Genomic DNA, 23,920 nt, shown 5'->3' with positions numbered 1-23,920 from the left:
TTTTGAACCAGCTGGAGTTTGTATAGTAAGCATGTAGCAACCACCCAATAAAACATCATAATTATCTAATCTTCAATTTTTTTCAATTCAATTCAAGTTTATTTGTATAGTGCTTTTTACGATAGAAATCATTGCAAAGCAACTTTACAGAAAATTATGTTTCTACAATATTTAGTAGTAGCTTATCAGTGGTGACTGTCAGTTTTACAACAAGGTTTTCAAAGGAAAAATTGCTATCAATAATATAAAGAAATAAGAAAACGCTAATAAAAAAGTGGCGTGGAAATGCTTAGGCAGCTTGTTCCACACTCCGGAAACATAATTCTTTTGAAGGGTTGTTTTAATTATTTATTAATCATTTTTTTTAATTATTCAGTCTAATTACTTCATGTTTAAGTGGATTAAATTCAGACTTAGTTATATTACCTTAATGGAGGTTTTGGAATATTCCTCCCACGACTGCCTGAAATGCTTTTGATAAAGCTGATTAATTTCTTTTGATGAAGCTCATCTATTTAATAATAATTTTATTAAACTGTTGAAGTATATACAGCTTTAGCGGTGAATGCATCTAGTACTCAAGGCAAAGCGCTTTCAGCTTAATTTGTGACATGGCAAATGTTGCCTGTTTTGTGAATTCAAAGTGCAGACTACAGCACATGAAATATAACTGGAAAGAATGTGAAGCCAACTGAAATTGGCTGTCAGAATTTGGAAAAGAGAAAAACTAAGACAGCATGCACAAGTGCATAGCAGAATGCCCTGTAATTGGAATCTTAAATGAAGTGGCTGGCATATCCAATGTTCCACTGTGCAGCTGAACACAAAATATCTTACTACTGAGGGTGAAATCAAATCTTTTTTTGGGCTGAAGAATAGCTTTTTGTGTAATAGTATGAAAATTGGAGGTAATGTATTCGGACCACCAGCCACTCTACACTATACTCATGCCCAGCACTCACTGCATACAGACAAGTTCTCTGCTTCTTCCACAAAAGCTTTCAAAGACAAAAGCTTTTTAGAACTTTTTATTTATTTTTTTAATGATGGGGTGTGTGCATAGAGCTTTAAGCATGCACGAAAGCAGGCACGGTCCCCTGATTCTGGCTTTCTTTATATTGTTTCAACTTTTCCATTACTATTCATTAATAATAATGTGCACACAGGGATGCCTCTTTGGCCTGCAGTTGATGAAACATTTTGAAATGCTAAAGGATTTAGCTCTAAATTCTATGTTAATCCTGAAATCTCTTTAGCTTCTTTGGGATTCCTTTTCACTTTTTGAAAGGAACATTGCATTGTGTCTGGTGTAAAAAGAGAGTGGTGCTAGACTTACTGCCAGGCTGCAGTAATTTTACTCGACAGATTTACTTTTGGGCAACTGCCCACCATTCAACTAGCTGCTGCATATCCCATGTGTACTTATTCAGTAAATTTAATTGAATTCTGTTTATGCAGAATACAGTATTTGCTAAATACTGTATTGTTTAGTATTCCAAAAGAGGAGAAGACTGTATTATGTACTTGGATGCTTGATGTATGGGATTTCAGTACAAGTTAAGCCCAATCAACAGCATTCGTTGCGTCATATTGACTACCACAAAACTATTTCTGCTTGTCTATATATATCAATTATATATATATTTCAATTTGCATGTATTCTAAACTTTTTGTGTGAAGTTATATCCGATTTTAGAAATTTATTGTCATTACATTGTAATATCATAAACACTAAAATTTTAAAAAAATTATTGTCAAAAGTTTTTCAATTCAAATAATGTTTTAAACAAAGAGTTGCTGTGTGTACCTTTTGTAAAATTATACATTTCATATCAAAATTTGATTATGCTCCATGTTAAATTCCGTAACCTCAATTGTTGCTTTTTTATTATTATTTTTATTTTAGAAAAGACAGATGAATCAAAATTAAATTTTCAATAGCTAATCAACATTATAGAACAAATACTGTAAAAAGATGCAGGTTAGTAAAGATAATTCTTTGACCATTAAGACCTTTAATTTAATTTCAGAATAGGCTCACAACATAGTAGAAAAAAAATATGTTGAATTTCATGAATGTTCATAAGTAGAAAAGCCAATGAAATGAGAGGGTGTCTAATTTCAACAATGGGATTTGCACATGGAAGGTGATGAATCTAAAAAGACTCATTTGGGAAATGAATGGTTCTGTTGTTGCTCTTAACAGATGTTGTCTCTGCAACACTGGGAGAACAACCCAACACCTCTTTTCACATGCTGAGAGTTTTTTAAATCCTGACTTAAGCGGTTATTATAGCCTGTATACAAACCATTATCATAATGCTAATAAGTTATTAATGCTAATTTAGCATTCAGCTAAAAACACAAGTAATGCTCTTGCAAAGTATAAATAAGTCTCGTTTAATTTCTCTGTTGTTGCAGTTCTGGTGCATCTGGCCAGAACCAAATCTTGCCAGCTCTGTAAAGTAAACTGCAGTGGTGGCATACTAAAAAAATAGATCACTAGATGAATGACAGACTATATGAATAAACAGTACAGATGACATTTGCCTCTTTAGCTCATTTAGACCTAATGAGGACAGTGTTATTTTATGGTTTCTGAAAGTGCAGAAATATAAACTTGTTTTGTTGTTTTTCTCTTGTTGTAAATGTCTGTTGATTCTATTGTATCTCTTGCAATCCCTTTCACTTTGTCTCTCATTTACTCACATTTTTCTTTTTTCTTTTTTACCCCTTTTACCCATTAAGTGGTTGTTTTGGGAGTTGTTTGAGGAGTTACATGGTTTCCAAAAGCTAATAAACTGCCTGCTCTGTACATTGGCAGCTTTTAAGGCAACATTTTAACTGCAATGGAACATCAGCTGACTAATTTGGAACACTGTACATAGGCAAACACAAGATTATTGATTTCAGCAGAATTTGTTTAGAATTTTTTCTTTTAATTTGATTAAATGATTGAATTGTGTAATTTGTTTATTTGATTAATTAATTTTAGTTTTTAATTAGTTGTTGTTGTTGCTGTTGTTGTTTTATACTGTTTTTCTTTCCCATAGACCCACTTAAACTCTTTTTAAACGTCCTGGGGTACAACCACAAGTAGAGATGATGCATATGGTGATAGTCGAAGGAATTACTCAATGGTACAGAATGTGTGTATGAATTAGCAGGGGGAGGTTTCTGTGGGGTGTACAATTACTGAAGCATGGTGCTGCCTCATAAATAGTTTAACTCAGTGGGACTTAATGACAGCTGCTTTTTAATGGGGTTTAACTCCCCTCACTTTACAGATCTTAAGGATTCCACCTCCTGAGCTTCAATTGATCTTTTAATGACTTTGCCACTGTGATGCTTCCTATTGAACACTATATCTACTGCTTTATGGGAACCAGTCTATAACTGCATCCGCATCTGGCTAGTCATTAGCTGTAGGGTGCCTTTACTCTTATAGTCAGTTTGTAATTTCTTAAAGTTCAGGCAAAAGTCGATAGCAATTAATTTGCATTTAAACAGCCATTAGATCTGTAAAGTTACTTAGTAGAACTTTTTTTTTTCATAGAAGATCTTCTGAGACTGATTGAAGATAAACAATGTTGCCATCTAATGGTCCTCTGTTTGCTCGCTAATATATCTAGATATTAATAAAGAAGGTAGAGAAGAATAAATACTGGCCTTCAGCTTTAAAGTGGAAATCAGATTGTCCTTTGAGGTGAAATAGTCTCATACTGTACTATGAAAGCCTGCTATAACTTATTAAAAGAAGACAAATTACTGAAACTATAATATACAATCTCTTATTAGATATGAGGAAATCGTTCCTGCGCTGTCCATACTTTCACATGCACATAGAAACTAGATTTTTACTTTGAGTTTGACTCAATCTCAGAGTTAAAAGGATGGAAATGAAATGAAAATTCAGCATTTGTTCGTCTGAGAAGGCTATTCTCATTGAGGCACAGTATGTTGCTTGAACTGCGTAAATGTGATTAAAGGCCTTTACAAAGAAACGTTATTTATTTCTTAATTTCTACATGAAAAGCTTCCTGTTCAATCGCTATAATTTACCAGCATTATTATGTAAGATTGATTCATTGTAAATGTAAATCTTTTCATTCTGTAAAGGAAATCCCTTAAATGCTTTTGAGTGCTTGTACAAAGTTTGTTTACAAAAGAAAAAAAGTGTGTGTGTGTGTGTGGGCGGGAGGTGGAGAAAAGGGATATTCTTTACTTGGAGCATTTTAGCAGGTCATTGACCAACTGAAAGCAATTACACCCTATTGACTTATTTCCTGGTGAATTCAGAGCACCATTTAAGTAATAAATATTATTCAATTTATGAAAACATCTCCTTGGCTAGAGCTTTCAATTAAGCTGACTTAAAATTACAATAAAAAAATATTTGTGAACTTTCATTTAAAGGGATAATTTACTCAAATACCGTAAGTGGATTCTGTCATTATTTACTCACCCTCAAGTTGTTTCAGACCAAATTTATTTATTTCTTCTGCTGAACACAAAGAATATATTTTGAAGAATGTGGGTAACTGAACAGTTGATGGTCCCTTTTGACTTTCCTGGTATTCTTTTATTATTATTACTATTTTATCCTTACTGTAGAAGTCATTTGGGACAATAACTGCTGAAAGGTCGTAGATGATGACAGAATTTACATTTTTGGGTAAATTATCCCCTTTATGTGTCAGATGTTTAGGGTTGAACTCTGAAGCGCTTCATCATAGAGTGATATTTTCTTTTATTAATAATGAAAATAAGTGAATTATGCATGCAGTAATGCATGTTTATTGTCTGACTAAAGCAGTTTGTTGATGGTGTTCCATAGCTGCTCTCGTTCCATTCGGCAGATTTATTAGAGCTGATCTGCGTCAGGTAATAAAGGAAAATAAAATAATAAATGAGAAATAATGCCACAACTGATTCAAACTGACGTGTCTCGGAGGAAGCAGATCGCAGATCATTATGCCTGAGATGCTGCAGCGTCTCGCTTTAATTTAGCCAGTGCTGAGTTGTGAATTGTTGTGCTTAGTGATTGTACAGCAGCATGTTTAATGAATGAAAACCCGGGAGCACATCAAACTTTGTGTTTTTCCACCTTTCCCATAGCAAAGCTTTCTATAAATACGGCTCCCCTCAGCCAGGTGCTTGTTAATACAACCCCCAGAGTGATGAGAAGCCGTCGTTTTGTGATATCTCATTCTGCACTCCAGTAACGACTTTGGTAGAGATTTGGTTTGTTTAAAGGAATCGTAGAGTAGTTGGTAAAGAGACAGCAGATGGAGGAGTATTGGTAGGCAGGTGAGCACAGCGTGTTTCTGTGTCGTCTTTCATGAGGAGTTTGAAGCATTGTTTGAAGGCTGTTTTTGCTGATGTGTTTCCTCTGTTTTGAAGCAGCCGAGTCCACAGAGGCTTTTTAAAGGGCTTCAGCGAGCCGAGCTGAAAGCTGCCGAGTGTTGTTTACTACATTACCCAGAGTCCCTAAGGACTGGCTTCTGTGCTGGAAAACATCAGATGGCCTGGGACTCGCACCTTTGGTGGTGACAAGAGAATGAAATAATGACGCAGTGTTAAGAGGAAAGAAGCAAAAGCTATGTATTTAAACAAAGGCTCTGAAAGTTTGGCATGTCACCGCTCATGCAAGCACTGTGGTGTCAGTGTTTATTTGAAAGACTTTATGCAGACTTTGAAAACACCTTAATGCCAAAATCACTGAGAGAATCTAAAGTGTTTTTTTTTTTCTAAAAGCATCATTAATCATAATGTTTAGACTGTAGTGAGGCTATATAAAATGTTCTCTTATATAAATCAAAAGGTAAAAGTAATAAAAAAGTAGGTGCCCGATGGATATACATTTATTATTTTTTGAGCATGAGAATAAAACAAATAAAGTGCATCATTATTTATTTATTTTGGTCCCTGAAGCATAAAACTGAAAACATATCCCTGACATATCCCACAGTATGTATATTGTCAGGGATATATTGTTTACTTACTATTTTAAAACTCTCTTTATATTGTAACGTGAATCTTGTTGTAGCCTGGTAAATTTATTTTCCTATTCAGTTTATCCATAGAGATTTCAAAAAAGAGTTTAAAGCCAAAAAAAAAAACCACACACACCAACTATGAGATAGACAACAATGCAATCTTTATGTGTTGGGTGTAACGAGTTACTAAGTGATGTGTTACTGTAATTAAGTAATATAATTAATTATCCACTGAAAAAGTCAAATAAGGGGTTGCTGTTCATTTTTAGGTAATTTAATAACAGTTACTTATAAAGTACTTGTGTTACATGCTGTAAATAATTTCATCCATTCTAAAATCAATATTGACTTTGAAATATAAATTTATAATTTAAAGATAAAATTGAATGCAGTGTCTTTAACCCTCTTCACACTGGCACATTCACTTGCAGTTTTTTTTAGAACAGAGAGAAGATCCTAAAATACTCAGATACATATAAGACTAAAATCAATCAAGTCTTTAAAGGGTCTACTTACTGACAATTAATTGTGCAAAACCGAGCGGCAACCTCCCGCTCTCTCTCGTGAGGCCAATAAGGAAGTGACTTAAACTGCAATTCATCGACTGGCCGCTTGAGGCTGGCTGCAGAAGAGAGTCAGTCCCATAGACTCCCCATGTTAAAATGCCCAACTTTACAGCAGAAAAAAACATGTTTACAGCCTGGTTCAAAAAATGATTTTGGTCTATATTGCTAATTTTGCCCTTCATGACAACTGTGAGGGGGGTGAATTTTTTTATAACTCATCCGTATAATTAATTATATTAAGCCTTAAAGTTCTGCATAATTAAGGGCGTGGCCACTTGAGTGACAGGTGGATTGCCACTGCTGATAATGCAGTCGCGCTAGGTGGGCGTGGTTTCAGCAATCAGCTCCCACCTTTTTGCCCATTTTTGATTATTCGGGAGAGTAGCGCGGTGACGCGCTTCCAAGATGGCGACGGCCCGCTCTGCACACTTTAGGCTTCAAAACCGCTATTGAGGAGTCTATGGGTGACGTCACGGACACTACGTCCATATTTTTTTACAGTCTATGTGCAAAATGCTGTGCTTTTGTAAAATAAAACAAACAGTGTGAGCTTTCTGCCATCTCAGTCTCCAATGAACTTCTCTATGAAACACGTTATAAAAATTAACCAAAATTCAGCAAATATTTTACACAAGAGACATAAGAAATATAATATTTATATTTTTGAGTGATAATTCAAAAGAAGCATATACAATACCATTGATTAATAACCTTATATATTTTGATAAGTCTCCCTTGAAATATTTACACAGAATGGTTAAAAATCTGTGTCTCTGTGGATAAAAAGAATGGAACTTTTTGGCTTCTGAAACTAGACAGTGCTCTATTTATCATCACAAATGGTTTTGTACAGACGGATATCAATTACAATCGCTAAGATAAGACAAGCATTCAAAATTCTATTCCAATACGTTGCTCTTTCTCACAGCTAATAAAACGTCTTCACAAGTACAGAGTAACTGATGTGCTCCTCCTTTTATTTTGTCTGGATGTCTTCTGGTGTACATCTGTATGAAGAGATATGACCGTATCTGACTCTGAAGCCCTGTGCTGAGCTCTTATTAGTTATCATGCATGTCATGGATCTGCTATAATCAGCACCTAAGGGCTGACACTCAGTTCAGAGACCAACTGGGTGAGTGGAGCTTAGTTATCACTAAGTCATGGCTTTGCTGCCGGTGTCAGGTAGAAAATCTTTCCCTGGTGAAGGCCACTGCATTTCTTTTGACCTCTTCAGGTAATGAGACAATTTTTTGTTTATTTGTTTTTGCTGCTGTCAACTTTTTCCTGGCTCACTTTTTGGAATATCACTTCTTTGTACTGTTCCTTTAGTGCAGACTTTGATAATGTTTTGTATGCCACTCTGTTTAGGATTCTCGTGTTGGCTTTTACTGGGATGAAAAGTCCATGTTTGATGGTGGACAGATGAAAGCCGGACACCACACCTTCACCTAAACCCTTCATGAGAATCAAATGTTCCTTCTCTCCATCTGAGACTCTCTCTCCTCTCTTTGAAAAGCTGACTCATCAATAACAAATTGTTGCAACTGAATTAGTCATTTGTCTTTGATGTCACCGTGGTCAGAGTGAGGCACTGTGTGCATACCAATCAGAGACTATCTTGGCTTCTGTCCACCCTGCTGGCAAAAGCCAATTTTCTCCTTTTACTACAACAACCTGCAGTGAATAGGTCTTCATTATGTGGTATGTGATGAAGGGGGTCATCATTTACTTACACACATCTAAAAGGTCTCTAACTGAACATAAAAGCACAACTGTGTGTTATGCTTCACAAACTTACTTTGGTTTTCTATGATGTATAGAACATGATTTGTGTGTATTTGGCTAATTTTAGTGTCACCCCAAAGTTATCTTGCTGGCTTACATATTTAGTACAATCAGAATCAGAAAGAGCTTTATTGCCAAGTGTGCTTACACACACAAGGACTTTGTCTTGGTGACAGAAGCTTTCAGTGCACAGACAGGAAGACAAGTGACAAGACACTGATAACAAAATAAAAATATGTGATTAAAAATAAATATACAAAAACAATACACAATAAGTATAAGTGGGGAGAAGATTTAACTTTTCATGGGGTAGATGGCCTGAGAGAACAAACTTTTCCTGTCTGGCTGCTCAGTGCTCTGAGGTGCAGATCAGATGGCAACAGTTGAAAGAGGAAGTGACATGGATTAAGAGGTCCAGAATTTACCAGCACTTTTACTCACTCTGGATGAGTACAGTTGTTGGAGAATGGGGAGAGTTTTACCAGTGATTCACTCAGCAGTCCAGACTTTCTGCTTTAGTCTTCTGAGGTCAGTTTTGTTAGCTGAGCTAATCCAAACCGTTATTGAAGTGCAGAAGACGGATTCAATGACTGCAGTGTAGAACTGTATCAGCAGCTCCTATAACAGGTTGAAGTTCCTCAGCTGTGCCTTCTTCATAATGGAGTCAATGTGATTGTCCCACTTCAGGTCCTGAGAGATTGTGGTGCCCAGGAATCTGAAAGACTGTACTGAAGCCGCAATGCTGTTCGTGATAGTGAGTGGGCAGGGGGTTTCTCTTGAACTCCACTGTCATCTCTGTTGTTTTGTGCATGTTAAACTTCAGGTTGTTGAGACTGCACCAGACAGTCAGCTGCTCAGTATCACTTCTATAAGTAGACTCATCACCATCCTGGATAAGGCATATGATTGTATTGTCATCTTCAGGAGCTTGACAGAGGAGTCATTAGAGGTATAGCCGTTAGTGTGCAGGAAAAGAGCAATGGGAAGAGAACAAATCCCTGGGGGGCACCAATACTAATGGTGCATTTGTTGGATGGGAATTTACTAAATCTCACAATTCAGCGCTCCATTCACACACTCTTACGGAGAAATGTAAATACTAACCAGGACGAACAAGGAAAACCGTAAAACAGCTTACAGTTGATGAAGAGTGCATGTAGATTAGGACTTCACATGTTTTTAATGTTGTTACAACTGTACACCACATTTCAATGATGTAGAAGCATGACCCATCACCTCACGATTTCGCCCTGAACAGCTGGAAGGCTGGCAGATGTAAAGTGCCCTCCAGAATGGCTTCATTCAGCCAAGGTTTCCGTGAATCACATAGCAGCAGAGTTTGAAAAATCCTTGTTTTTTCAGGAGAGCAGAAGTTGTTTGTCCATCTTGTTGGGTAGAGGGTAGAGATTTGTCAGATGGATGCTAAGCAGTGCTGGTCTAAAGCCTTACTCTCTGAGCTTGACAAGCGTCGGCTCGCTTCCCACGCTTGATCGTCTTAGAACGCCTGAACAGCGCTGCTGCTGTGGTGTGTTTTGCCGGATATACAGTAGTTTTTCCCTTGTAAAACTGACTGTATTTATTTATATATATATAAAAAACAGGACAAACTAACAAAAACAATGAAGCATCTGGAGAGCCCCACACCGAGGCATGCATCAGCAGAACCATCTCGGGTCCATAAAGTTATGAAATTGCAGGAGTGACTTGGAAGTCTGTTAAAGTGGTTTGAAAAGGACAAATTAAGAATATTTTGCAACCAATGCCACATTTTCCAGCAAAGGTGTGTAAATGAATGTGTAGCTGTCATGGAGTTGTTTCATTTTTATTTATTTATTGTAAAAAGTACATATTCCTTTTCTTATAGTATAATCTAATCAATATTTAAGTGTTGTTTAAATTTGAATTCAAATTATATTTTAATAATAATTAAAAATGATATTTAATACAAATAAAAAAACAAATATTAAACAAAAAGTAATGTTAAAATGTTTTAAATAAATGATGATTGCTGTAGAAGACATAAAAATACATTTTAATATATACATAAAAAGACTGAAACATGACTGTGCATTTTCAATTCTTAATCTTTATTAAATGATCAGCTGAAGGAGGAGTGAAGCTCAAGTCTTTGTAATTGGTAATAAGGGGAAGCCCGCTAGAGCTCAGGCTATGTTTTATTACAGTCATACATATTTCATCTAAAGCCCATACAGCTTGCATATCATCAGTGCAATGGGAATGTTTCCTCTGCATGGTTTCTCAGCTCCTGCCAACACTGTCAAAACACCACAAATACAAAACAACTGCACTATATGGCAAAATGGTTGTGAGATTGTTCATGGCCTCTCTAGCTCTATATGCTTTATATTGTAAAGACGGTGTTTTAAAATACAGTAAGTTACTTGTTCAGTTGAGTATGGGATGAAAAATTATATTTATACATTGAACCCTGTATAAAAGAACGCACTGGCTTATAATGATGTGTTTATGTAGTTGTTTGAGTGAATAAGCATATATCATGCTTCATCATATTTGTATGATTATTACAAATTAACATGATTTCCCATCTTTCTAATGTGTCTTTGCAGGGTTCTTTGGTCAGAATGGCTATCCTGGGCCCTGTGAACACAAATACTGTGGTTTGGGAAAGCACTGTGTGGTTGATCGAGAAACAGGTGAAGGAGAATGTCAGTGTCTGGAACGTTGCAAACCACATTATAAACCTGTGTGTGGATCTGATGGCAAACTCTACCAGAACCACTGTGAGCTTCACAGAGCCTCCTGTATGACCCATCAGAGAATAACCATAATGCACAGCGAGGAATGCTTCTACAAAGGTATAGAACCAACATGATGTTTAATGAATTATTGTCCATTTGTCAATTCCTTTTTTGTTCATACGGGTTGTTGAAGGTTTTTATTTATTTATTTTTCTATAAATTGAGCAAAAATATAATAATTCTTAAAAAATGCTGTTCTGTTAAGCTTTCTATTCATCAAAGAATCCTAAAAAAGCATAACTTGCCACAAACACAAAAGTTTTTCTTGAGCAGCAAATTAGCATATTACAATTATTTCTGAAGGATCATGTTCTGAAGATTAAAAAGCCATCACTAAAGTAAATTACTGTTTAAAATATATTAAAATAGGAAACGGTTATTTTAAATTGTAATAAAAGTTCACAATATTGCTGTTTTTACTATTATTTTTGATCAAATATGTTCTTGGTGATCATAAGATACTTTGTTTCAAAAAGAAAACTTTTGAACGATGATTATGTTTTTGTTTTGTTTTGTTTTTAGTATTAAAGTGTGAGTTTTTTTTAGTACTGACTACTTGCTTGTCGCAATCATCTTTAATTGCTTAAAGATGTGTTTTTGTAAACTCTGAATGGATGAGAATCTGGATCATAAGAACTGCATATCCTGATATGTGCAGTGAGACAATGGAGAGTTTTTTTTTAATTTATGTTATGGCCAATAATGAATGGAGCATCGATATTATGTTTGTGTGGAAAAACTGATATAGAACTGAGAACTGTGTTTCTGAAATCATGATCATTTTAAAACCGAAACAGTACAAATATGAATTGTAACTCTTTTGGGTGATCATTACTGTTCTGCTGGATAATATATTAGGTTTCATTTCAGGATAAGGTGAAGATCAATTGAGAGAACTTTAGATTTCTAAAGATGACTTTAGATGAAAAATTAGACCAGTTTATATGTGTCAGTTGTTCTAACGGACCATTGTATCTAAATCAAATAGTTCAAAACTAGTTGAAATCATATAAAAAATTTCAAAACATTGATAAATCTGTGTTCACTTGCTGCTGTATATCATCTAAGAGACACTTTGTTGAGTTTTGTCAAGTTCACAAAGGCCAGGCAGCCTCATGAATGCAGTATGGCACCCTAACTACAGCATTCATTATGCAGAAAAACTCACTCTTCAAACACTTCATATCTCCTTTAGAATGCATGTAGGCAATGAGCCAAGCACTTCCATGTCCTGACCGAGAAATCAAACCTCTAAATGCCCTCTCAAATCAAATCTCAGACAAAGCATTTGGTCATCAGATGATGATATGGACCTGCTTGGGCCAATCAGTGTAAAAAAGCCAGAGAGATGTATGGGTAAGTTAGGGGAGATGATTGTCCTGCAAATCAAAAGTTTCACAGAAGACCCCACAATGTATGATTGCAAATTGTCCTCCGAAAATTCATTAATCTTTTTCATTTTAATAGGATTTTTGTGCAATTGTGTAACACAACCTTCAAGGTATTTGTGCAATTATTTTACTATTAGTCATGTATGTGGTTTCAGAAAATGATGGTTTGTTCGCCACAATTGAAAGCTTTGATTAAACAGTTGGGAACTGGTGAGATGATGGGATTGGATAGTTATGCATTCTAATTATCAACAGCGTGTCAAATAGGTCCTAATGGTTTTCACAATGGCAGGTGCACTTAAGCTGCAATGTGTGGGCTTATTTTCAGGAGTTTTGAGAGACTAAAAAAGGATGCTTAAGTTTTTATTGTCTGGCGACAGTTATCTGGACTTTAAGCATTGTTTTTTACCTGTCAGAAAAAGGTGGACGAGGTGACAAAAAATAAAAAAAGCTGATGAAATCTATTAGACTTTAAGTAAAATTGAGTTGAGAGAACAGTAATGGATTGGACATCAGAACAATCTTATGTAAAACAGAGTACAGATAAGGGATTTTGTGTGCCTTGTAGTATTTTACTTTTTGCATAAGTTTAATAAAGTTAAATGATTATTGTAGGTACAAATTTTGTGTGTGTGTGTGTGTGTGTGTGTGTGTGTGTGTGTGTGTGTGTGTGTGTGTGTGTGTGGTAAAAATACTGCTATTTTCACACAGCAGTGGTCATTTAATAAGTGTCAAAGTCCTGCATACTTGTCTTCTATGATGCATCATTTGTACTCCGCCCTACCACTCCAATATTTTTCATGTCTCTCATGGCATTTGATTGTCTGGCCGGGCGGTGTTTACAAATACTGATATTGCCAGAGTCTAGTGATTTGGGGCCTGTACATATGCCAGAGCAAATTAACCAAAAAACAGCAGGATGAAAGCTTCCCGAAACATCAAGAGACTGCTGATTCTTTCCAAAGTATGTGCTGACCAGGGTGAAGAAGAGAAGTAGCAGGGTAGATGCCATAATACTAAGTAATAAAACATCACAGAGCATATGCTGTAGGCTACAGAACTTTTGTGTCCCATTGGGAAGGCTGTGAAGGAGTTCTCTCTAGCCAAGGATGAGGTTTGAGATTTTGTGTGCCTGTAGGGCTGTGTGGTTTGGCACGAGGCAGTGGGTTTGGATAATGATGGGATACAAGCTGTTGAGTTGGCAAAGCAAAATGTAAATGCTTTTCTAATTGCTTGCATACATTCAAGCCCAAAAGAACATCTCGTGCAATTACAGAGCATTATATTTAAAGGAAACTCTTTTGTTCCGTATCATGCGGGACAACCATCAGTGTCAGGGGGCCTGACCCATCACAACATCCATTCATCTATCCGTCCGTCCATCCATCTGTTGTTCATTCCATCATTACATCACGCCAATTTTTTTCCACCAGATGACACTTTCTAGATGACAGCAATCTACAAAGATGAAAAGAAAATCTGCACAAAAAGGGATAAAAAAGGGCGTCCTGTCATATAGTTTTAAGGTGGACCCCGCAAGATTTGTGGTACCCAGCTGCTCATGTTTAATACATCAAACAAAAGGAAGAATGTAATGTGTCAAAATTGTAAACTTTCAAAGTACTTATGATGAAAAATCGGCAGACGTCTCAGAAGACAGCTTTACTCTCAGCCCTAGTGAGAAAAAAAAAGTTTCATATCTTGCCACATTGACTGTTAGGGGAAAATATCCCACCATTAAGCTTTTCTCTGTTTGTTAAGCTTCAATTATGACCCTTATTCCAGTGACTCACCACCATATGACTGTTTGCACTGGGGAAATTAAATGGCTTTTTCAGAATTCTGCACTTTGTTCTACACACTGTGTGAGTTTGGGTTGTTTGAGATGTTTTGAAGATGATATATTCATCTCATTCTTTTCTCCCCATTACTTCAAATTCTTTCTAGAGAATGAAGAGTTAATGAAGCTTGTGCTCTGTCTGATGTACCTCCATTCAGCCATCAGTTAGCCTTTCACATGCCTTGTGTTTTTCTTCTGTTGTTTTAGATGTTGCTGACAATTAAAAGGATGGACTGAATTCAAATTAGCATTATCTCATATGTTATGGTTTAGTTTTGAGAGAAGTGGGAAAAAAAAAACCTCGGGATCAATTTATAAATGTCTATAGATAAACACTGTTGTTCAAAATGTTTGAGCCAGAACCTTTTTATAATGTTTTCCTTTTATCTATTCAGCGAGGATTAATTAAAATGATAAAAAATTACATTATTATTACAAAATTAAGACATTTGTAATGTTAAATAAATGATTTTTTATTTATCAAACAATCCTAGAATTTTTTTTTTATCATTCTACAACAATTTTAAGTAGCACAACCATTTTCAATACTGATAATAATAATACATTTTCTTGATCACAAAATCAGCATATTAGAATGAATTCTGGAGAATCATGTGACACTGAAGACTGGAATAATGACTGCTTGAAAATTCAGTTTTTTGAATAAAAAGGATAAATTGCATTTCATAATATTATAAAATGGAAAATGTTAATGCAGAATTAGTGAGCAAATATAATTCTTTCAAAGACAGAAAACAATAATATAAAAAAAAAATCTTGATGTGTGAGTGGTAGTGTAAATACATATATACATATGCTTATATGAAAAAAAAAATATATATATATATATATATATATATATATATATATTATTTTTTATTTTTTTATTTTTTTAGGAAATGTTATTTAGAAGATGTTCTCTAAATCATAAAAGATATTCCCATTTCTTTATTGTTGACACCCTTTTATGTAATTGACACTTTTATATTATGTCTTGCAAAAAGAAGCCAGTTTATCCAGTTACTGGATCACAAAATTATAGTTGAATTCACACAAGAAACACCCCAATGGCTTGTTGCCCATGACCAGACAAGTCATTTCTTTAGTGTGTCAGCCAAGTCCTGTACCTCGTACTGAAAGTGTCTGCATCTCCTCTGCCGTGTGACATCTAATTAAAGCGCTCTCCCTGTAGAGACAGCTGTGGAGTCCTCTGAGAGAGAGACCCACCCGGGCCGTCCCTCCTACTGCTGCCTGGACTGCTAATGAGCCTATTAGGAACCACACTACCTGTTGGATGCTGAGACATGGTTAAAAGGGATAAACTGAGAATTAAAAAAATAAATAAGTAAATTATGAGCACAAAGACCATAAGAAACAGAGAGGGAAACTTGATTTACTATAATGAGTAAACACTAATTATACGAGTGCCCGAGTCAAGAAACAGTCCCTGTTCTCTGATATGTTCCCAGCAACTTCAAAAACAGACAAATTCATTATTTTTGTTGTTGTTGTTGTTGTTTTGTTTTTCTGTTATGTAGTACTCATTCATAAGCTGTGTGAAGTTGAGGAAATGTTGCCTCTCTCTAAGGTCATTACAGAAAAATGACACATCCAAGACATTTTATACAACAAACTCAGCAGGTTTTCTTTCATATGACATGATTGTTAGTCTCTTTTGTTCGTAATGCATTATGTCTGTTTTGAGATTTTTCAAGGTTATAGAAGCACTTTTGGAAATATCTTGCAGGAACACCAGTGATAAAAGTAATAATGAACCAGAAAACGAAAATTCTGTTCTCATCATTTTAAACCTTTATGCTGTTATTTTTTTTCAGCTCAACACAGAGGGCAAGTTTTCAAGGAGCTTTTCAACTCACGGTTGTAACAGTGCCAAAAAATAGTGTATATGAATTATCAAATATACATATTAATTATAATTATTAAAAAGTAATTATATGAAATATAAGTAATATTTTTTGGTTTATATAATAAATGTCTTATTTTTATTTTATTTAAATAATATTTTAATATATCAAATATACAGTACATGACATCAGAAGACATAATATTGTATGTATAGAGATAATATTAATATTATATTGTAAGTTATAGAGAAATTTCTTTATCATTTTCTTTTTTTTTTTAGCTTGATAGATGTAGTGTGATTGAAAGAGTCTGTGATGGTCCATGCACTGTCCACGTGATGTAATTTTGATCACCAGGACAGTCCATGGACGTCACTATCCAGGTATAGGCCAATATTTGTATCCGCAGACGGATAACAGTTTTGGGTTCAAATGTGGTTCATGTTGTGTCAGACCCATCTCAAACCTTTCAGCTTCCAACTTTAAGTAAACCGAACTTCTGTCAGTACAGATATATGAGTTCTAAACTGAAGTCTACTGTCAAAAGAATTGACATCCTCAAGAGAACATGTTACACAGAGCCAGACTGTTGCGAGATTACAGCCTGTTTTATGATGTAAATACATCCAGACCACTGTGACACAAATGTTTCTTTTCTGGTATACAGAAAAGTGTTCTCAACAAACAAGATTTAAAAAATGGGGGGGAAAAATAGCCTTAATACGTCTGAAATGCAGTGTAAGTTTTGCTCATATTTGAATTGCTCTGTAATTGTGGTGAAGTTGTAGAGGTAAAGATGAGGTCATGCATGGCAAAGCTCTTGGAGGCGTGATTAAACGTTTCAACCCACCCCCGCGGAATTATCTGATCATCCGCATGCTGCGTGCGCAGGATTAGAGCAACATCATCACAATCACATCTGCACCATAGATGAGACACTGGAACCTTATTGAGACTCTAAAATTATGAACGCAGACACTAAAACACAAGGTTTCATGGGTTGCCCGGTGTAGCAAATCATGTTTTTTGGCTCTGCAAGGTTGTTGGTGCAATTGACAGTTTTCTTACCAACCCCACATTTTTTATATGTAAAAATATAATTATGTATAAATATAATGTTTGCAGATAGATGATATTTATTTACTCTGTAAACTTCTTAGTTGAATACAAGAGAGTAAATCAGCAAATAACACTTTTTTTACACTTCAGTGTTGCATTTGACAGTTTTACCTTAAAAAAAGGTTTCCATGCATCTCAGCAAGATTTCCTGGAATTGTAAATCCCATCATCAGCTGAAATGATTAATGATAACTGCTTTTTGAAGTGCTCTTCTCACATCTGATTCTGAAGGCTTCAAAGTCCTCGCTCGTCCTTTTTAATAATAAAGGCAGGTGTAGTAGCCACTTTTAGACCAGAGAGAGAGCCTGGAAACCTTGATGTTCCTCTGATGATGAAACATGTAGGAAAATGGGGAAAACTAGTTGGGCCGTTCCTTTTTTAGTGATTTATTTAATAAGACAAAAGGAGTGGAAAGAAGATTGATGGCGTAGTTAATGGAGACATAACATTCAAGATAATTGACTCATTGTCTTGATGGAGAAGCTCTGTCCCAATTTAGATCTCCTAATTTGGTTAGCAGCCGAAGGAATATGATATTATTTCGTCACGGACATACTTTTGTCTATGAGTAGATGGATGGGACATCTCACATCTCTTATTGCGCTGGAATGAAGATGAATTCTGTGCATTTAGCCATAGTGGTGTTTGGTTGAATTGGACTGCTTAAAGAAAAAAAAAGTAAATGGCCCATTTTCTGTTGAATTGCTGTCATATGGGGAATTGAGGTTCGGAATTGTCTCATGGATCTTTTCGTCTAGAACCCATCAGCTGCTGTCATCAATCTTAGCAGAGCAGCAAAATAAGCTAGGGGAGGACGATCGCTCTTGCCTACCTAGAATGTGGTAACAGACTGGCTAGCTCATCAGTGCAAAAGATGAACAGTCTGGATGTTACCAGTTACTGTCAGACACTAAAACCTCTGGAGATGTCTGAAAGGGGATTGTTGTCAGCTTGACATGCCGACATTGACAAGATGTCTTTTATTCTATAGTAGTCTCACCTTTGATTGTAAATGCTCTCTGTGCTAAACCTATAAATGCTGCATATGCATGTTAAATTCTAATTACATTTCAGAATTTAATTAAAGGTAGCAGCAGGGTTGGTTTGAAATTTAAGAAAGGAATTGAATGTATCAGCATGCATATAATTAATGCTTCAATTCATTACATTTATTACAGGCTATTTTAACTAATAACCTTTCAGAATTTGATTTAAGGTAGCAAGCAGTATGCATCTGAATTTGAATTTAATGAATATGTTAGCATACATGTTATTAATGTAAATTCATGATCATGGTGTGCATTCATTCATTCATTTTAATTTCTTTATTTTAATTAGTTGAATGTATTATTGTTGCTGTTGTTGTTTCCCCTTATGAAGCCACAGAGCATAGGGACTTTTGTGCAGCCCTACACAGTCTGATAGAGGTCATGTGTTCATTCCCCTGACTCCAGCACTATGTTAAGTGCTCGAAGGCATTCATACACCGTACAGATTGTGCAGAAATGTTCAAGGAGAGAATCTATATGTGAGGCATGCTAGCAAAATGTACCTTTCTGTTATCCTTCCTATCTGTAGAATCACACACTTTCCTCCTACAGTACTGTATAGTGGAGGAGCTCAGATTGGATAAAACTTTCACACTCTTTTGAAAGGGCAAGGGAGTGTTTTTTTTTTTTTTTTTTTAGTTTGTTTGTTTGTTTCTTTTTTATCAGTCAAGTCACTCAGCATTAAGTTTTCTGTGATAACAAAAATGCCATGGTAGGGAAGATAGTAGAAGATCTTCTGGCGACTGTTTGTCTTTCTTCTTATATCATGGCCTCTATCATCACTTTGTAATGGCAGCCGTTCAGTGTTTCACTCCCTTCCTTTATCCATCAAAGAAACAGTGTTTGGTGCATTATGGGTAACGGAATATCAAATGACTGAACAGCCAGCATGAAAATACTGTAGAGCCTTTAATGTTTGTGAGGTGATATCAAGCACTTTGACACGTGACAGTTATTTTGATCTTCCGAGATAAAACACTTCTGCTCCCCTTTGACTGTCATGGCTATTTCATGTTTTTATGTAGGCCTTCGGAGTGCATTAATGATCACATGTTCATTACTCAGACCATATGTGTTCTTATTATTCTGAAAGTTTACCATGGACTGCATCATGAACAGAGTGTACTGTATCTTTACATGTACAGCACAGCTGTTTTCAGCATTCATAAAAATGATAAGAAATGTTTCTCAAGTGCCAAATCAGCATATTAGATTGATTTCTGAAAGATCATGTGATGCTGAAGACTGGAATAAAGATGAAAATTCACCTTTGCCATCACAGGAATAAATTACATTTTAAAATATATTACAACGGAAAACAAATGTAAATTGTAATAATAATATTCCTATTTTTTTCTGTATAGTTTTGATCAAATCAGTGCAGTCTTGATGAGCCAAGAGACTTTCAAAAATGTTCAGCTATCATACCAACGCCAAACTTTTGAATGAACTGTGTCCCAGATCAACCTGGTTATTAGGCATTTTTTACATTTCATTTAAGACTGTTGTTAGGCACACTGTGAATAACCCCTGAATGTCGATTTAATACATTAGAAAAGGCAAAGTGGTTGGTTTTTTTGATTAAAACCCAGAATGTTTGTTGCAGTTCTCCCAAAAGGCCACTGTGAAGAGTGTCTGCTGGACAGCCCCATCAGTTTGACTGACAGTTCTTCCCAACCAGCCAACACAAAAAGAAAGCATGAGTGAGCGGGTTGCCAATACCACAGATTACTTCGTTTATCACCAGCAGTCTGATTACACACAGGCCCAAAGCCACAGTGGGCTGAGCCCATTTTTGGACAAACATTAAATGAATAGGCTGTCCTGTGATTGTCATGAATGCTGAGATACATGGCTTTTTAGGTCAGCTTGAGTTTTGAGGGCAAACCAAGGGCAACATACTGTACAACCTTTGAAATTTTGCATCTTTTAGGACATTAAAACATGTATTTTTTGAAAGCTTGAGGACGGCTGATTTCTTTAGCATATTTCTGTACATTATGCAGAGGGTCATTAATGAGGGATATGTCTGTGTGTGTGTGGTTGCGTGCAGTTTGGGTCAGTATCTGCAGCAATATTGATTTTTGTGACCTTGGGCCTGGTAGAGGGATTGATTGCACTCATGGATAGTCTGTTGAGTGTGTATGAGTTATAGTAATATTGATATACTTTTATATACTTATATGTATGTATACTGTATGGGTATAGGCTACTGTATGTCTATATGAAGAGTTCAGATGCAAAAGCCTTCATCTAAAATTAGGATTTTTATCAAGCTCCTATGCTTAGGTTGAGTCATTTTACTTCAATGGCAATGATGCAGGTCCTTTTCCAGGCTATTAAAGTGAAATAACTGAACAAATATAGGAGCCTGATAAAAATCCTAATTTTAGATGAAAATTTCAGATGGCACTCTTCATATACATTTATAACTAAACGTATATAAAGTCCACACCAGGAACCTGTTGTGTGACATTAAAAATTAAATTGTTTTTTTTATTATTATTATTCAAATGTAATTAATTAGAATTAAAGTAATAAACACAATGCAGAAAATAAAAGTATAATTGCAAGAAGAAAGAATTAAGTAATGTTCAACTAGAAAGTTAGATTAAAAGAAAAGTTTAGCATTTATAACTATAAAAAATTGTGTACACTTTTTTTCATTAATTGCAAGTAAATTTGACAAGTAATGAAACAGTATTGGTAAGTAACTGAATGAATTAAACATGAAACATTTGAAGCTGAAATAGTAAATTAGTATCACAGCAAATCTTTGTATTATTTGCAACATGGAAAATCATTTTGACTATGTGTGGGTGTATATAAACTCATTTATATGAATTCTGAATTTTGCTCAATCAAGAACATTTGAGTGTAAGAGAGACTAGTGTTAATATCAAAGTGTGATTCATTTACACCTAAACACCGACATATACAGTTTCTTTTTTTTTTCTACTTGTGTGTCTACAACTGATTTGTCACCCTGATTATTCATAATGATTTTTTTCATCCACTTGCTAAACCTAAAAGATGGAAGATGTTTTGTTCCTCCTTCTGTCACAAATGCATTCTGAATACAACAGATGGTCCTTCTTTGTCTTGTTTATCTCTTCTACTGATGTAATCAGGTAATATGTCTCTTCTAATACCTGCTGTTCTCTAGTCCTCAATGTCAGCATTCATCAACAGCAATAACTCTTGACCACAACAGCTCAGTCAAATTCATCTGATACCAGCGCCTAAAAACAGCCCCATACAGAAGAAGAGAGTGACATAGCCTTAAGAAATCTCTCTGTCCTCCTCTCATATCTAGTCTCTCTCTGACACTGACCCTCAGGGTGGCCGAATATTGTTGTTGAGATGGCCTTGTCAGCCTCTCACTCGTTATGTCTGTCAAAGTCAATTCCTCTGAGTGTGTATGGGCCTTCAGCTCTTAAACTCTGAATTTCGCTTCCACTGACCTTGCTAAAACTTACTGGAGTTTACAGTACTTGAGTCTGTCCAATCAAATTAAAATATTGTGATATGACCTTGTGCGAACAGCTGTGCTTTTATATATATATATATATATATATATATATATATATATATATATATATATATATATATATATATATATATATATATATATATATCCTGCATACATTGCATGCTTTGAAGTGAAGCTCCATTTCCTTACTTTTTCTATAAATGTAGCATTGAACATCCCACAGTAACACCATCTCAGCAGGTGCTATGAGTTTAAATTCCATTGTACACTCTGATTCACTTTAATTGCACATTTGCACCATTACACACTATTTTTCTAAAGTTTCTATAGAAATCTAATGCACATGCAGTGTTCCAACTGTGTTTTTCAATCTGACTGCCAGTTTTTGTTGTTGTTGTTGTTGTTGTTGTTGTTGTTTTGGTGGAGATTTCTTTCAGCTACTATTTCAACAAATTTTACAATTATGCCAGTGGGTGGCAGCACGTGACTGTCAGCTATAAGTGAATCATTTGAATCATTCACTCAACTGATTCATTCAAAAACACTGGGTTATTTAGGAACAATTCAAGTGTTTATGAGTGAGTCATTGGATTTTTCACTCAATAGATGGAGGAACGGTCTTTATGAATAGTTCACTGATTTGATCAAATAAGTATAGATTTTATTAATATCAATTTAAAATAACTTTAAGTTAAATTTGCTTTTGTATGTGTTGTTATGTTATATATGTTGTTTATTAATATAAAAATTATGTTATTAATAGATAAAATATATAACATTTATTTTTTAAATATATATTTAAAATATATTTAAAAACTTAATTTCACACCCTGTTCAATGTAAAATGCTGCTGTTTCAATTCTATTTGTCACTATTATGTAAAATTTTTATCATAATTCTTGTTAAATTGCAGTCACAATGTTTGCCAAAATAGTCACATTTTTTAACAGCTTAGTGCGTTACAAAATCAGAATACCGGCAATAAAAAAATAAATAAAAATAGTATGTATGTATATATATATATATATATATATATATATATATATATATATATATATATATATATATATATATATATATATATATATATATATATATATAAAAACAAAGAGGGAAGGATTGAAATGTTGTTCTGTTGCAGTTTTAGAACAGTGATAATAAGACCCTGAGCTGTTTAATGTCACTGTCACCTCCAGTCTGAAGAGAAGCCATGTCCGCGTCTACCGGCAGGTAATGAGCTCCTCAAAGGTGCACCAGCGTCTGCAAAAGTGAGAAATCAGAGATAAAGGGACAGGGGTAAAAGAGGAGAATAGGAAGAACCGGTGACAGGAGAAAAGAGAGTGTGGAAATCAAATTAAAGGTGAAACAGCAGGTAGACAGCTGGAGAAGATGACTTACTTTATGTAGAATAAAGCAGCACTACTGAGACACAGAGAGAGACAAAAATAATAAAGACGAGAGAGGGGTGGGGGACAACAGGAAAAATCAACTAGGCAAATGCAAAGTTTTCCACTTGAACATCACACAGAGAGAGCCTGAATAATAGCCTGCCAGCGAGTTGTAAATTTGTCATTGCAACATCTCATATGGATATCCAGTGGCAGGTAGATTGTTATTGAATGCACTGGCTGTGAAATTCTCCAGTGAGATGTTAGGTGGTCAGGCGCAGCAAGAGAGAGAGAGCAGACTTCACAGCCCACTGCGTTTACATGTCCAATTCTGCAGCACCAGAACTTGACAGCAATGGCACTGGCCCTGTGCCCTTAAAGAGCAGAGTCAGTGACCTCACACCGAAGCCATGTGTGTGTGTTTGATGTGGGTATGTAGAACGATGTACTTTGAGAATACGGAGGGGGGTTCCCTGTTGAGCAAAAACAGCACATAGTGGTTAGGTATGTCTTGAAACATAGTAGCTGGTTTGAGCTGGTTTAAGCTGGTTATTAGTTGGTCATGAGGTGCTTAAGCTCATCCTGAGTGGGTTACAAGGTGGTCCTGAGCAGCTAGCTCCAGCTTATAACCAGCTCAGGACC

The 23,920-nt window shown here is 35.4% G+C and overlaps 1 protein-coding gene across 2 annotated transcripts in view; it reads left to right on the top strand.

The window, feature by feature from the left end:
* Positions 1 to 23,920, top strand: part of LOC128027556 (follistatin-related protein 5-like) — a 121,809-nt gene that overhangs the window by 25,261 nt on the left and 72,628 nt on the right. For both annotated transcript variants that reach the window (XM_052615277.1, XM_052615278.1), the window contains exon 4: positions 10,942 to 11,190. In XM_052615277.1, the coding sequence (XP_052471237.1) occupies positions 10,942 to 11,190 (249 nt within the window). The remainder of the gene's footprint in view (positions 1 to 10,941; positions 11,191 to 23,920) is intronic.

The sequence above is a fragment of the Carassius gibelio genome, chromosome A14, assembly GCF_023724105.1.
Source record: "Carassius gibelio isolate Cgi1373 ecotype wild population from Czech Republic chromosome A14, carGib1.2-hapl.c, whole genome shotgun sequence".
Lineage (NCBI taxonomy): Eukaryota > Metazoa > Chordata > Actinopteri > Cypriniformes > Cyprinidae > Carassius > Carassius gibelio.
Note: the sequence above shows the minus strand (reverse complement) of the source record. Positions and strands in the feature narration are given on the sequence as shown.